Here is a 15643-nt window from a genome sequence, read left to right on the forward strand (position 1 = left end):
GTACATTGCCACGTGAGCATTTCCGTACACTGCGCCGCAAAATACCGGGCAGCAGCAACGTCACCAGTTTGTGACATACCCACCTCTTGAAAGCATTGTAATCGCCCTCGATTACGCCTGCAATACAGATAGAATCCATAAACTGTCTTAGCAGACATTGAATGTTAGTACCGACACACTAAGAACACACATCTAGCACATGTACCAATCGATAGTCACATCACAAGACATCACTTGACATCACAGGACCTCACATAACAAATCACATTCAGCATTCATTCGGATCTCAGACCATGATTTATCGGCAATGCAATTAGCAATCGCATCTAGATCCACTCAAGACCTCATAGATGCCCAATTGACTAATCCCTATTGCAACCATGTCTATCAAGATCATTCAGACCAAAATACTGCAGTCATTTCGTTTATCAATTCCAACACTAAAACAAGTCAAGAACAAATCAGTTTCATATTATCCGGAATTCCATTTCATAAAGTCATACAGCAAAATACTGTCAGCTCTCAATATCCCTGAAGCTCAAAGAGACATCAATGACTCTAGTATCAAAAATCGAGGCATTTGTTGACAAAGGAGTGGAGTAACTCCCCTCTTGGGCATACCCAGTGCACCAGATATCCGGCCAAGCTGAATTCGGGGTTCCATTTGGAGTAGACTATGCTAAACCAAAAGCTTCAAGGTAAAGTTTCACAATCTAAGGAGTATCTGCTAGGTCCTCCTCCTCCATCCACTTCGCATCCAATGCAGGATAGTTCTTGAATTTAACCAAGAACTGCCTTCTCACTTTACCCTTAATCTTTCTGTCCTTATGTGCCAATATCTTTTCTGGAACAAGGATCTCCTCGTTCTCTTCCACTTCGGGTTGCTCATCAGGCTCCCCATCTTCGGGCACATCGCCTTTAAAAGGCTTCAAGAGACTCGCATGAAATGCACTGTGGATCCTCCAAGTATCGGGCAGCTTCAGTCGGAAGGAGACATCATTGATCTTTTCAGAGATCTGGAAAGGTCCGTAGTATCGTATACTAAGCTTTGGAAAAAGCCTCCCCTTTCCCTTTTTCTTTCTCAAGCGTGCCTTCTCAAAACGTAAGAGCACCCAATCATTCTCCTCAATTTCAAATCGCGAAGATGGCGATCTGCTGCTTTTTTCTATCTTTCCTGAGATTTCTACAAAGCCTCGCGGACCTTGGCAAAAGTCGCGTCCAAGTCGCGCGTGTACTCATCGGCAATCTTATCTTTCGTGCTTAGGAAGGGTGGAACCTTCATAGCACCTTCAATAATCTCAAACGGCGCCTTCCCCGTCGAAGAGTGTACTGTGTTGTTGTAGGCAAATTCCACCAAAGGTAAGTACTTTTCCCATTGAGTCTTTTGATCCGAGATGTAAGACTTCAATAAATCTACTACCACTAAATTAGCAATTTCACATTGCCCGTCAGTCTGCGGGTGGAAAGATGACGAGAATTGCAACCGCGTGCCAATGTTCTCCCAAATAGCTTTCCAAAACAAACTCGTGAATCTGGGGTCCCTATCGGAGACAATCGTCTCATGCAAGCCATGTAGTCTGAAGATCTGGGCCACAAACAATCGCGCTAAGTGATCCGGCTTGACTGTTTTCTTCATTGGAATAAAATGAGCCTGCTTACTAAATCTGTCAATAACAGTCCAGATACCATCGTGACCACTCTGTGTTCTCGGGAGATCAAAAATGAAATCCATTGCAATACTTTCCCAGGGACTGGTGGGTATGGGCAAAGGCTGTAACAATCCCTGTGCTTTATGCCTGTCAAACTTTACCTTCTGGCATACCAAGCAATTGCGCACAAACTCGTCCACATCCTTTTTGAGTCTCGGCCAAAAGAAGTATCTCTCGACCCCTTTCAAGGTGGTAGCAATGCCACTGTGAACCGTAAAAGGTGGACAGTGGCATTCGGTCATAACCTTTTCCCTCAACGGCTGTGTAACGCACAACATGGTTTTCCTTATCAAGTAGCCATCCCGAATGGAATATCCTGCTACTGTCTCCCCGTCCCGTATCCGTGTAAAAATGTCTGCAAAATCTGTATCCGTGGCATACTAATCGACCATATCCTCGAAGCTCAGGATGTATCGAGGAAATAGCCACAACCAACGGCTTCCGAGACAAAGCATCCGCCACCAAATTCTTCTGCCCCTCCACATGGACAATCTGAAAGTGAAACTGTGACAAGATGTTCGCCCACCGCATCTGCTTTCTCTCCCTTTTGCAAAGTATTTTATTTTTCAGATTTCTAAGTGCTCGTGTACGCTCCCGTTTTGTGAGAGTGGTATCAGAGCTCGGACTCCTCTCTTTCTCTGCAAAGAAGGACGGTTCCTGGAAGAACGGGAAGAATCATGTCGAGCCAAGGGAGAAGCGTTGAAGAGGAGCTTCAACAAGTGCAAGCTCAGCTTGCGGAGTTGCAACAAATCTTATTGTTGCCAGACGTCCAAAAGCTTTTGGGCGGAATGAAGAAAACGAATGGAACTGATGCAACCAAGCATCCAGACAACACTGTTGGCGTGAGACCACAGGAGGCAAGAGAAGAACGTGCCGAGGTGCACAAAGGATCTTCGGATCAGAATGAACGGCCTACTTCAAGGAAAGGCCAGGAAAAAGCGCTCTCTTTGCTAGACGAGAGCAAGGACATCTCTATCTCATCTCCATCTTACTCTCCTGATTATACTTCTACTTCTCGATCATCTCGTCAGAAGAAGGAAGCCGCTACTACTGCCACTACCTTACATCAACCTAAAGATAAGCCTCGATTCAAGAAGCACGGTCGCAAGTCTCAACATCGCATGAGAGTCTTCAAATCGGGCGACAAGGACATCAAGTTCGAAACCTACAACGGACGGAGAGACATCTCCAAAGCACTCTCCTTCATCAGACAGTTTGAAGTCGCCTTTACCAATGGGCACTTCACAGAAAGATCCAAATTACACCATGTGGGGATGCACCTCAAGGAAACGGCAAGTAATTGGTGGTTAGCCAAGATTCTGGAAGGTTCACAGGCCAGAACTTGGGAGAGCTTCAAATCTTAATTTTATGAACAATTTCTTCCACCTGACTTCGAGCAGGACATACGGAAGGAATGGGACTGGCTTGCCCAGAAAGAACATGAAAGAGTAACGACTTATGTGGACAAGTATTGGTCGGTTCTTCTGAAGGTCACTCCCTTCATGAAGATTGCCGACGAGGAAAAGAAAAGAAAGTTCGAAGCGGGTCTCCAACCGCAGCTTCGAAAGAGTATGAAGGTGTATCCGCATGATACTCTTCAAAGGATGATGGAGTCAGCAATCATTGCTGAGGATTTGCACTCTACTGGGACGCCCAGAAAAATGGAGCATAGCAATTACCGTGCAAGACAAAGAGGGGTCTACGATGACCATGGGGGCCAAGGAAGAAAACGTCCTCCATCTAGGGACGATGATCATTCTAAGAAGCCAGAGGGCACTGGCAAGCGAACTAAGTATCTTTCTCCTACTCAACTTCAAACTTTCAGAGAGGAAGGAAGATGCTTCTACTGTGGCGAGAAAGGACATATGAAACCGGATTGCCCGCTAAAGCAGCAACAGCAAGAACAAGCCTCTACAAGGCAAGAGAAAGCAAGGAAGGAACCCGCACCGCCAAGCTCAAACTCAATTCCAAATGTTCAAGGAAACACAGAAACGGAGAAAGGGAAGCGTCAACTTCTGAAGGGCTGGGGTCTTTGAACAACCAGCGAGTACTGATTCTTTATGATCCAGGATCCACAGATAACTTCATCTCCCTGGATACTGCGGAACGATTGTGCCTCACACCGGCTCAGCTAGGCACACCGGTTACATCCGGATCGGCATTCAAGGGGTTGACAACCAATGCAACTCCCGTGCAAGGACAGCTCAATCTTTGGATTGGCGAGTACAAGGACCGCGAATCATTTTTGATGGCACCCATCGAGGGATGTGATATCATCTTGGGTATGCCATGGCACTTCCACATGACACCTATTCCCGATTACGTGGAAAAGACCCTCACTTTTGATTATGGGGGTAAGAAAATAAAGATTCAAGCTGATGCAGGAGATTGGCAGTTCCCAATTGTAAGCCATATCTCCATTAAGAAAGAAATGAAGAAGTGTGTGTCTGCTTACTTGATTTTTGCACGTGAGAAGGATAAAACTAGTAGGGACTCTCTCTCTAGTCTGGAAATTAAGTGTCTTCAATTTATTGAAAAGTACAAAGATTGTTTCACGAAAACACTTCCTGATGAACTCCCTCCGGTACGCCCGGAAGATCGCCGCATAGATCTCATACCGGGTAGCTCGCCTCCAATTCAACCCCCTTATCGGGTAAGTCTTGCTCAGCAAGAGGAAATTTTGAAGCAAGTCAACGAGCTTCTAGAGAAAGGGTTAGTACGGCCAAGTGCTTCACCCTACTGCTCTCCAGTTTTACTGGTGCAGATGAAAGATGGCACGTTTCGAATGTGCATAGACTATAGGTCTTTAAACAAGATCACGATCAAGAATCGCTTTCCGATCCCTCGGATTGATGATATACTTGATAAGTTGCAGGGTGCAAGTGTCTTTAGTCGCATAGACTTAAAGAGTGGGTATCATCAGATACGGATCGCCCCTGAGGATGTCCGTAAGACTGCTTTCCGCACAACCTTCGGACTATACGAATTTTTGGTAATGCCTTTCGGCTTGACCAATGCTCCTGCGACGTTCAATCGCATGATGGACCGCATTTTCAGCCCGTATCGAGCTTTTACGGGAGTATTCTTTGAAGACATACTCATCTTCTCTAAGTCAGAAGAGGAACATCGGAAGCACTTGGACTTAGTGTTTCAAGAATTGCGAAAGCATGAGTTGCATGTGAATGCAAAGAAGAGTGAGTTCTTTCTCTCAGAGATACACTATCTCGGTCACATAGTCTCTCACAATCAAGTGAGTATGGATCCTGCCAAGATCCGAGTGGTAGAAGATTTGCCTATTCCCACTACAGTACATGATGTACGTAGCTTTCTAGGATTATGTTCATATTATCGAAGGTTTGTCTGAGGATTTGCTCATGTAGCAGGACCACTTCATGATTTGACAAAGAAGAAGATTCCTTTCAGATGGGGATCGAGACAACAAGGAGCTTTGATCGGCTCAAGTACTTGCTAAGCCATGGACCTATTTTGATAGTGCCTGACTTAAGGAAACCATTTGAGGTTCACTGCGATGCTTCAGGTGATTGCATCAGAGCAGTGTTAAACCAAGAAGGCCATGCAGTGGCCTACGAAAGCAGACGGCTTAAGGATGCAGAGTTGCATGCATCAATCTACGAAAAGCAACTCACGGCTGTGATTCACGCCTTATCCAACTGGAAGCACTATCTTCTAGGAGCGGATTTTGTGATCAAGACTGATCACCAGAGTTTGTGGTATTTTCTTACGCAAAGGAAACTATCTGAGAAGCAGATGAGATGGGCAAACTTTTTGTCTATGTTTCACTTCCAGATCCTTCACACGGCTGGGAGTAAGAATGTAGTCGCAGACGCACTGTCTAGGCGGCCAAGGGTGAACGCTATCACTTCGGTGTATCACCAAGAATTAGAAGCACTACCGGATTTATATCCGAATGATCCAGACTTCTCCACCATTTGGGGAAAGCTACATCGTGGAGAGAATGAGTTTCCCTATTCCATTCGGGATGGTTATCTCTACCACCATCAGGCCATATGTGTGGCGGAACCATTAAGAAAGAAGATCATGGATGAAGCACACGCTTCGCCTTATGCGGGACATCGGGGTATTCTCCCTACGACCTTAGCAATGGAAAGATATTTCTTTTGGCCTAGCCTTAAAGCAGACATTGATAAGTATGTCACGGAATGCTTGGTTTGCCAAAAAGTGAAGTATGATCGGCATAAGACGCCTGGGTTGCTACAACCTTTGCCTGTGCCTAATGAACCTTGGGAAAGTATTGCCATGGACTTCATCATGGACCTCCCTAGAGCTCAAACTGGAAATGATGCGATCTAGACCATTGTGGACAGGTTTAGCAAGCAAGCACACTTTATACCAGTCAAGAAAACGATCAAAGCAGATCATATGGCTAGGGTCTTTCTAGCACAGATCTTTAAGCATCATGGAATGCCTAAGTCTATTGTGAGTGATCGAGATCCTCGCATGACAGGAAATTTTTGGCGTGCCTTGATGGATAATCTTGGTACGAGGCTGAATTTTTCATCTACCTACCATCCTCAAACGGACGGGCAGAGTGAGATAGCCAATTCCACAGTATTGGATATGTTAAAAGCTTATGTGTCAGACCGGCAATCTGACTTGGAGAAATATTTGCCTCTTGTCGAGTATGCGTATAACAATACCATACACTCATCGACGGGGAAAGCACCTTTTGAGATTCTCTATGGTAAGCCTTTGCTTCCACCGATCCTTTTAACTAAGGATAAGATCTTTGCAGCCGATGAATTTGTCCGGGATTTGGACACAGCCTACGGGCAAGTTAGGAGAGCTATTCTACGCTCTCAGGAAAAGCATAAGAAAGCTGCAGACAAGCACAGAAGGAATCTAGACTTAACAGTCGGACAGTTAGTCTTACTCAAGTTTGAGAAGGCAAGACTTAAGAAACAAGCGTCTCATAAGGGGAAGGTAGTAAAACTTTCTACCCGTTACTATGGGCCGTTTAAGATCACTGAGCGAGTGAATGATGTCACTTTCCGATTAGAGCTACCGCCTAATTGGAAGATCCATAATGCTTTCCATGTCAGTTTACTCCGGCCGTATGTGGGACCACCTCCAAGCCAGCCTAGTGCTGAGGAACCTCCTGAGGTTGAGGAAACAAAAGAAATACTCCAACCAGAGCAGATAGTAAGTAATCAGGAGCGGCCTCTCAAATCCGGAAAGATAACACGGAAGTATTTGGTTAAGTTTAAGAACTACTCAAATCTAGATGCTCAGTGGATGACGCAGGAGGAACTAGCAGCTTATCCCGAGATACTTGAGGTATATGTCCAAGCACTACAGTTGAGGTCAACTGTTTAGAAGCCAGAGGGATGTTGCTAATTGGACTATTTTCTTATTTCTAATGATTAATCTCTTTTTTAGGATATTTTATTATGTGCACTAAGAACTGTTAAAAGATTGTAGCTACAGGGTAAACATCGCGAAGGAGTTTCCGTAAGTTCGGTGGAAAGGGCCGGGTTACGAGTGCCCCTGATGCATCACATGATGGGTGACGGGTGCATCAGTAAGGGGGCATCCCGTAGGCTAAGGAGGAAATCCGAACTGAGTAAGAAAATACGCGTAAGAACGCAAGCACAAGAATAAAGATGGGTTCAATGAAGCTTTTTACGAAAAGCAGGAACAGTCGCGGGAGGACAGATGTTTTCCCGCGAGGAGTCTGTATCTGCATTGCATCTGTGTCGTGTCCTGCACCCGGGGACGCCTGGAATGTGTTCGTGTAGCATGGTTTTCACTAACTGAGTGAGTTTTTAAAGTTTGAACAGGTTCACACTTTATTTTATAAAGTGGCCAGTCACTTTTAAGTGACCAGACCTTTTATTAATAAAATAAAGCAACGCTCTCAAAAAACTTACGTAAAAAACCTACGCATGGGCAAAACCAGCGATCTCTCTCTCTCCTCTCTCTAAAAAACGCCAGCACCAGCGATCTCTCTCTCTCCTCTCTCTAGGGCGCCAGGGCTCTGCTTTTTCGGCTGCTATTCCCGCCGGGTGCCAGAGCCTATAAAAGAGCAGCAAGCATTCAGTTTCCAACAAGCCGGGGGTAGCAAAAAGTGCTACCGCTGGGATTCTGGAGCAGAGGTTGGCGACGGAAAAGGCAAGTGTTCGTGTGACGACTGAGTACGGAGGTCGCTTTTCCGAGCAAGGAGCGACAGGTATAAGGTGTTGATACGCATTGAGAATTATTGCTTTGTGTGGTTTGTTTTGCAGGAATCTCCCGTCTTACGGGAAAGCCCTTTACGGGAAGTACGGCTTTACGCCTAAGTCCCTTACGGGAAAGTACGGCTTCGCGCCTAAGTCCCTTACGGGAAAGTACGACTTCGCGCCTAAGTCCCTTACGGGACGGAACAGCCTTGCGCCCAAGCCCTTTACGGGAAAGCACGACCTTCGGGTCTAAGATTACAGAACGGAGGGGTTTCCTCGGGTTCTCGTGCTTGTATAAGAATTCTCCCTGAATAAAGAATACTCTTAACGCGGGGGGGGGACCAGCCCATCTTCTGGTCCCCAATACTGTGTCGATCTTCTCCCTTCTCTCCCTTTTGCAAAGTATTTTATTTTTCAGATTTCTAAGTGCTCGTGTACGCTCCCGTTTTGTGACAAGGCGGGTAGAAAAGAGCTCCAGAATCTCTCGCAATAAGCATCCACTGTATCCTTCTTGGTCATCCGAAAATGGTTCCAAGCAGTTTGTATGTCACGTTCATACAATCGAGTCAGCCAAGAAGAAATAAAAAGCCTTTTGAATTTCAGCCATTTAACTGGCGCTGTCTTGTTTAATAAAAGTGTGGACCACCAAGTTCGAGCATTTCCCTTGAAATAAGAGGCAACTCTCCGAATCTTGGAGTGCTCTGAGTAACGTCCTCCTGAGAAAGCTATGTCAAGCTGCTCTATAAAAGACAAAGCCTTCGAAGCATCTCTATAGCCAGAAAACGTGTCAAATTTAATTGATTGTCCACCTTCCTTAAACTCTCGGACTTTCTTGCTTTTATCTTCCAGAAAGTCATACTGGTCGGCTTTATAAAAATTCTTCTTCTTTGAATAAAAGCTGTTGTCGTCAAAGTCCGAACTATCTGAAGACGAGTCCTCTGTAGAACTGTCAACAATAGGGCGAGATTTAGGCTTCTTTGCCTTTTTCTTGCCCTTTCCGAAGCTTTGCTTTTTGCTTCGCTTTTTTCCTTTTCTGTCTTCTTCGCTCGAGTCAGAGGAGCTAGAAGAACTCGAAGAAGAAGAAGAAGAAGAAGAAGAACTAGGTACGCCTTCAAATCGAACACGCTTCTTGTGGTTTCTTGCCGACGCAAATGTAGACTGACGACCCAAATAACCCGGGAAGTCAGTTCCTTTCTTCTACTTTTTGTCGTGCTTTCTCCTTTGTTCTGCGCGTCAAAAAGCTGAGCAATTTGTGCATCAACCACCTCTTCTAATTCTTGCTCTGTATACATCCTTGGAGTAGGAGGTTTCTTTAGTGCCGGTTTGAGGGGTGAGTCTATGGTCTGCCGCCACTGTGAGTGCATCTCGTCGGAGGTTTGGCTCATAAATCTTGCAAATTTCGGGTCCTTCGCAAAATTTAGCATCATCTTTGTTGCATCGCTAATCAATCGTCGACGCTCCATCTCTTCTATCTCCGCCAAAGTAAGTCGAGGCTGGCCATACTCCTTGCATGAATCTTCGTTGTGATCTCTTCCCGCATCTTCGGATGCAGAGGAAGTCGACTGATATTTGTCTGAAGCCATAAGTGCCGCGTAAAAAGGATCGGATGTCCCATAGAAGAGAAATCGGCCATGCTCGATACCACTGTAACAGACTTGGACATTCCAAGCCGAGAATCTACCGCAACACCACAAGAACACACTAGAAAACAGTTCACAGTTCACAATTGATTCGATGCTGGCCCGACGGAGTTCCATGCCTAGAGATATTGGCCCCAACGACTGGCGCCCCTTTTGGTACTTCTTTTTGTATTAATCTGTAGCAAAAGTACAAGCGAGTGGGAGGCTCTCACTCTCAGACTCTGTGTCCAAATACTCTGAGAAGTCGGAAGCCCACCCACTTATTTAAAGGTTACAAAAGATGCCAAAAGCAGAGCCCAAAAGCTGGTAAATCAAAAGCTCTTCAAAAAATAAAGCAAGTCTCTCTCTCTCTCTCTCTCTCTCTCTCTCTCTCTCTCTCTCTCTCTCTCTCTCTCTCTCTCTCTCTCTCTCTCTCTCTCTCTCTCTCTCTCTCGTAATTTAAAGCAGGACATTGCGTAGCTTTTTCTTCTCACTCACTGCGTAGCCAAAAACAGACCCCACGCATCTGCTTTTCCGTACGTCGCCACGTGAGCATTTCCGTACACTGCGCCGCAAAATCCAGCAGGGTCTGTACGTTGCCTGCCACGTCAGCATTACAATGGGGGGTGTGTGTGTGCTGGACTGTTTTCAGCAGTAGGGCAGGACAGTCACGTCATCAGACAGCAAGGCAAGGCGGGTATGTGTGTACCGGGCAGCAGCCACGTCACCAGTTTGTGACAGAAGCCCTTGTGTAATTTGGTGCCGAGGGAGGAGAAATGCCTTGAGGGAAAGCTCTGCAAAACTGGGAGATCTTGTTGAGAATACTTTGAAAGAATGTCGCGAAGCTCGCCGAGGAGAAATTGAAGATACTCCTTGGAATCTAGAAATGACATCTTGCTCTATATGCTCTTGAGAGGACCGGTATGTTTTTAGAAAATCACACGACTGAAGCTCTAATTGTCATGTGCACATTTAACCCTATGTGCATGTGGACAAGCTATACCTACTTAGGTAGCCTAGGCAGTGTTATGGCACCTTTGTGAGCTTGTACACAAGACGTGCATTCTAGGCACTTAGAGTAGATACATACCCTTTGATTGCACAACCCATGACCACTACCATCATTACCCAGTACCCAGCATGAGCATTTTCACCGCAAGAACTTTCCCAAATTGCGCGTGAACCACCTCTTAGCAGGCATTTTATAACTGACTTTTCATTTACCCTTGTTGGAATGTAGGTAAGGCAAATGGCTAAAGGATCTATATAAGGAATCCATGGGACACTAGTAGAACGCAAAAGACACAGAGGAAGAAGACCCAAGAGCACAGAGCAAGCTGAAACTGGCCCGTAGGGCGGTAGACATTGGCTTCCACCCGAAATTCTTTACTTTAGACACACACAGAGCACTTTGCAAAGGTAACCTGTAACGAGGATTAACACCTAAGTACACACACGGGTCGGAAGCTAGAATGCTCCGAGCAGACACCAACAACCTGTAGGCCCCAAAATTGGCGCCCCTTTCGGTATTTCTTTATTCTTTAACAGAGGGAATAAAACCTGTGATCTCCTACAAGCTGCCCCGCACAATCTAGGCTAAGAAACACCTGTTCTGGCCCGATTTCGGCAGCATAACTGTACTAGGACGCTTCACAGTCAGTATCCCCACGCAATAGGTGACTTTCCCGACCCTTACGGTCACTTTGCAAAACCTGGCCAGAATCTGCAGCACGCTGAATTCTCTGTTTTCTGCCCCGAAAATGCGCCAGCTCACCTATACAGCGGTCCCCTCGCATCCCCGAACCTCCTGGGGGTATTAGGGTCCGTTTAGGGCCGAAACCCTAAACCTGCAAAAATACACAGCAGGCTGTAATTCCCTGTTTTGGGCTCCGTTTCGCGTGCCGGTCGCATCTGTAGCAAGATCTCGAGCTCCCGCACCTGTAGGGCCACTTGCCCTTTGAATCGGACGAGATTTCTAGTGTGAAACCTCTCCGAATTCACCTGTACCTGCGGGGGATTAGCCGCTAGCTAATCGAGTACCTGTGCAAGAGGCTCTTGCCTCGGCAATCGCGCATGAACCCACATAACTGTACATTGGTCAAATGAAAAGCCCACTAGTGGGGCATAACATACTGCACGTAAGGGAGAGAGAGAGAGCAGTGCGTAGCGTGCAGGGCATCACTCCTGGCACCGCACTGTACATAAGAGGGAAAGGAAGCACTCCATAGCTCTTAACCTATGGTGACAGACTGCAAAAGAGTCCTCCTCCCAGCTTAAAAATCGGTGCCCATTTTTCTGCTTGAGGAAAGTCCATGAGAAAATGACACTCGGCGCATTTACAAGCATTTTCCCGTTTCGGGTTCGCCGCTTAAAGATACCTCAACCGACGCGTGAGTTGACTTCGCGGCAGAGTTATAAAATGTTCCCCTAGTCATACCGAAGGTAATGACACGAACACATTTCTCGGCCCAAAATAGCAATTTCCTAAATTTTAGGAGATGCTTCTGTTGGGCTCCCACTGGTCTTCTGACCATCTATCCTCATTGGAACCGCACCCAAAAGTGCAATGTGGCCCAACTATCGGATACTTTCAGTTGGTAGTCACACCTTGACTTTAGGCCTTTATTTAGTTCACTTCCTAGTATCCACCAACTTGCTAAGTGCGACGGGGGGACCTATATGATCTTGCTCTGAGCCTAGACATCCTCTTACCATACGAATTTCAGTGCCGACCACTACCCATCTGCGGGTGAAACTACCGTTCACATTGGCCATGCAATGTCCGACCGTTTGCTACTTCAAGAAGAGGGTCTCAAAAATAAAACAAAACCCCTTGGAAAGAAACCAACAACTAAAGTTAGCAGTTGCCACGTCCTCGTGATATAGTTAACAGTTGCCACGTCCCCGTGACAGCAAGCAGTGCCCCGCAATACACAGTCCCCTCTCGTTTTTCTCAGCCACCATCACCGTTTTGGAGCAGTCTAAACGTTTGTCTCAGTCTGGTCTTTCAGTTGGCATGTTGTGTCGATCCTGTTACAATGGTATTAGTATAATGTGCAGCAGAAGTGAATGATGGTGTAAGCTCAGAATGACTGACCAGTGAGTGCTCAAGGTTCCTTTTACTTAGCGGAAGGGAGAGCCTTCCTTACTTAGAGAGAGAATGTGCAATGACCAAAACAAGAGAGTGAAACTATGAGAGAATAGTACATGAGAGTGCTAGAGAGAGAGGGACAGAAGAGACGACACCAAATGGGGTTCCAAATCCCCCTCCAAGGGCCCCCCCTCTCTATTGCTAGAGAGGTATTTGCTTTAGATTGCACAAGTCTGGTACAAGGGTTCTAAATGCTATGGTACTTGACGACGACGACGACGTCGAGGCTAAGGGCTGAACTGCTGAAATCTGAAAACGCTAGGTATGCTGATGAGATCGGGGTCGTGCGGTGAAGCTAATGGGCTGATCTGTTGCCGACGATGTCAAGGATGTCTGGAAACTGAAAAACGCTGGTTGGTCTATGGGCTGAAAACGAAAATGCTGATCTTGTCGTGGGGAAAAGGCTGGCCGCAACAAGAGGAGGCTGATCTGGGCCGGTACTACGACAATACGTCGATGGAGCGTAAATTTTTCAGTATTTCTTTCTGAGTGATCATCCAATGGTGCAGAGAGAGAAATATTGCTTCAACAAGGTACAACTCTGTGGCCCTGCTCGGCATCTCCCACAGGAAGAATGTCAGAGAGAGCCTCATCAGATATTTAAAGTCCTAAGCCCATCCAAACGCAGTTACATAAAAAGAAGTAGGTTCTAAAAGCATCTAGTCCAAAAGCTAGTGCCCAACTGGGTTGTCCATACGCTACTGCCACATCATCACTCCTCAATGCAATGTGCGGATTTTCGTACAGCTATCACGTCATCAATTGATCTACGCAATTTTTGACTATGTGTGTCTACTTTTAAATGAATTAGACCCCTCTACAAGAGTTCTGTAAGTTGTTGAGAGTAAAAATCCTGACCCATTTTAATAATAGGGCCACTTGGCGCGAACCTTTAAGTTAGTGAGGACTTCTTCTTCTACTTCTACTAGGGTTTAGGCCCTCGGTCGGGATCTGCAGGTTGGCTAGAGTTAGGCTCAGGCATTCCTAACCCTTTGGGTCTTCACTGGCTTGACATGTCGTCAGTTTGTGACAAAGCTCCCTGTCTGGGCCGTACGAAGATGCCACATTAGCGCTTGCATTTTGCAGCGCGATTTGCGGGGAAAATGCCACCTGTAACTGTTTATGTCAATTTTCGGTTTGTTTTGGCCCCGCTTGTACTCGCCCTCTGGGTAGCCTCTGGGCCCGCACATGCCACAAGAACGCTCTTGTGACAGATTTTCAAAGATTTCATTGATAGGTCACTATGTGTCGACATGGTTTTTCCTGCAGCTATCTAAAGGGCGTCAAGTTTTCATGGTCTCAAGAAATCACCTATAACCAGAATCAGATAGCAGACTCTACATGATATCTTTTGGACGAGGGAGACTGTCTACTATATCCTACAAGAGCAAACGATGTTGGAGACAAGCTATTACATGGCAATAAGAAAGTTTGCAGGTTTGTATGAAAGACAGAATAATGAAGCCTTGGGTAAGTTGGTTTAGATCTTCTATATCATTTTGATGTCTAGCACACTGCCAGAGGAGGAGAAAGCTTTTGGCAAATTTTGTGTAGGCTTGCTACAACCAGATAGAGCTTCTTCACCATTTCATGATTTAAGGTATCTTATCCTTTGATGTATCTTGTGGTTGTATGGGTATTTTTCCGATGATCTCATTGTTTATCTTTCAGGTTGTTCCCATATTTCTTGTCAATTTTATGTAATGCAAGGGTCACAAACCCCACTTTATGCTCCAAGAAAAAATGACACAGTTTTCCGAATGGACTGTACGGCTGCTCTCTCTCTCTCTCTCTCTCTCTCTCTCTCTCTCTCTGGCATTTCTAATATACGGAGAAAGGAAGACCTGGGCAAGGAGATTGGGATCGGAGTGGGAAGGCTGCAAGCGCTCCAATGTTGCCAGAAACGTCGCCACTTCTGCCTCCATTGCCATTGCACCGAAATCGACTACTCTCTCTCTCTCTCTCTGCCTGCTTTGCGTAGCAGAAACGCTAGCTGAGATCGCCGTCTTTAGTGTCAATGTGCAATTTTTTTATTATCACGTGGACACTAGTTTATTATCCACGTCGGCAGGTAAAATTGCAAATCAGATCAGGGCTAAAAAAATACATTTTCCCTAACCGGTGAATATAAGGGCAACCTTGAAATTCTTTCCTAGACTCCTACTCGCTCAATATGCCTTTTAAAAATCTATAATCAGATTCGAACTCAAGGCACTCCACTTGAGATAGTTGTCGCAACCACTTCGCTAACACATGACCTTGCTTACATTTGCGAACCGTAAGGTTTAAAAAACCCTTGCACAACACCCTAGCAGGCAGTGGCCCATCCCTTGTGCACGACCCTCGACAGAGGCATGACGCTTGCATGCAAGGCGAAAGAGAAAGAAGAAGGCAGCTCCATGCATAGCAAGCTGCTTGGTGAAGGCAACAGACGAACCATGACAAATAGGCTACTTCCCTTTGCCACAAAGCACTCGGCAGCCAAAGAAGGCGCAGATGCTTTCCAACCCCCCAAAAGGCCTGTAGCATAAACTCTCTCACCGATGTCCACGTTGTGCGCTTATAATGAAAGCGGCATAAATCCTCTTTCTCTAATCCACCAAACGTGAAAGAAGCACAAACTTCCAACAGCCCCTCCCTACCAATCTCACCCTCATGTATTCTCTATGCTTACTCCAAGCACGACCCCTTTCTCCAACAACCCCTCATTAGCAATCACGCCCTCGTGGATTCTCACAGCTATGTCAGCGTCTTGCGCAAGGCCATATTTCTTCAAGGTGATTGCAATGGAGGTAGGCTATGCTCATCATCCACGCATACTCATGAACTTCCATTTGGAGATAGGCAAATGATCATCACATGAATTGCCATGCGAGAGAGAGAGAGAGAGAGACTTGCATACGCTCATTTGTGCACATAGAGGCACACAAAGAGAGAGAGAGAGAGAGAGAGAGAGAGAGAGAGAGA

At 46.0% G+C, this 15643-nt stretch overlaps 1 protein-coding gene across 4 annotated transcripts in view; it reads right to left on the reverse strand.

Moving 5' to 3' along the window:
• Positions 1 to 14706, reverse strand: part of LOC147433795 (NAD(P)-binding Rossmann-fold superfamily protein) — an 83842-nt gene extending 69136 nt beyond the window's left edge. The window contains exon 1 of one of the 4 annotated variants that reach the window (XM_086490398.1): positions 14521 to 14706. In XM_086490398.1, coding sequence (XP_086346524.1) covers positions 14521 to 14607 — 87 coding nt within the window. In that variant the 5' untranslated portion in view covers positions 14608 to 14706. The remainder of the gene's footprint in view (positions 1 to 14520) is intronic. The other 3 variants (XM_086490400.1, XM_086490401.1, XM_086490402.1) reach the window with 3 other exon arrangements.
• Positions 14707 to 15643: the final 937 nt, after the last annotated feature.

Source organism: Adiantum capillus-veneris, chromosome 19 (genome assembly GCF_014529385.1).
Source record: "Adiantum capillus-veneris isolate H3 chromosome 19, ASM1452938v2, whole genome shotgun sequence".
NCBI classification, from domain to species: domain Eukaryota; kingdom Viridiplantae; phylum Streptophyta; class Polypodiopsida; order Polypodiales; family Pteridaceae; genus Adiantum; species Adiantum capillus-veneris.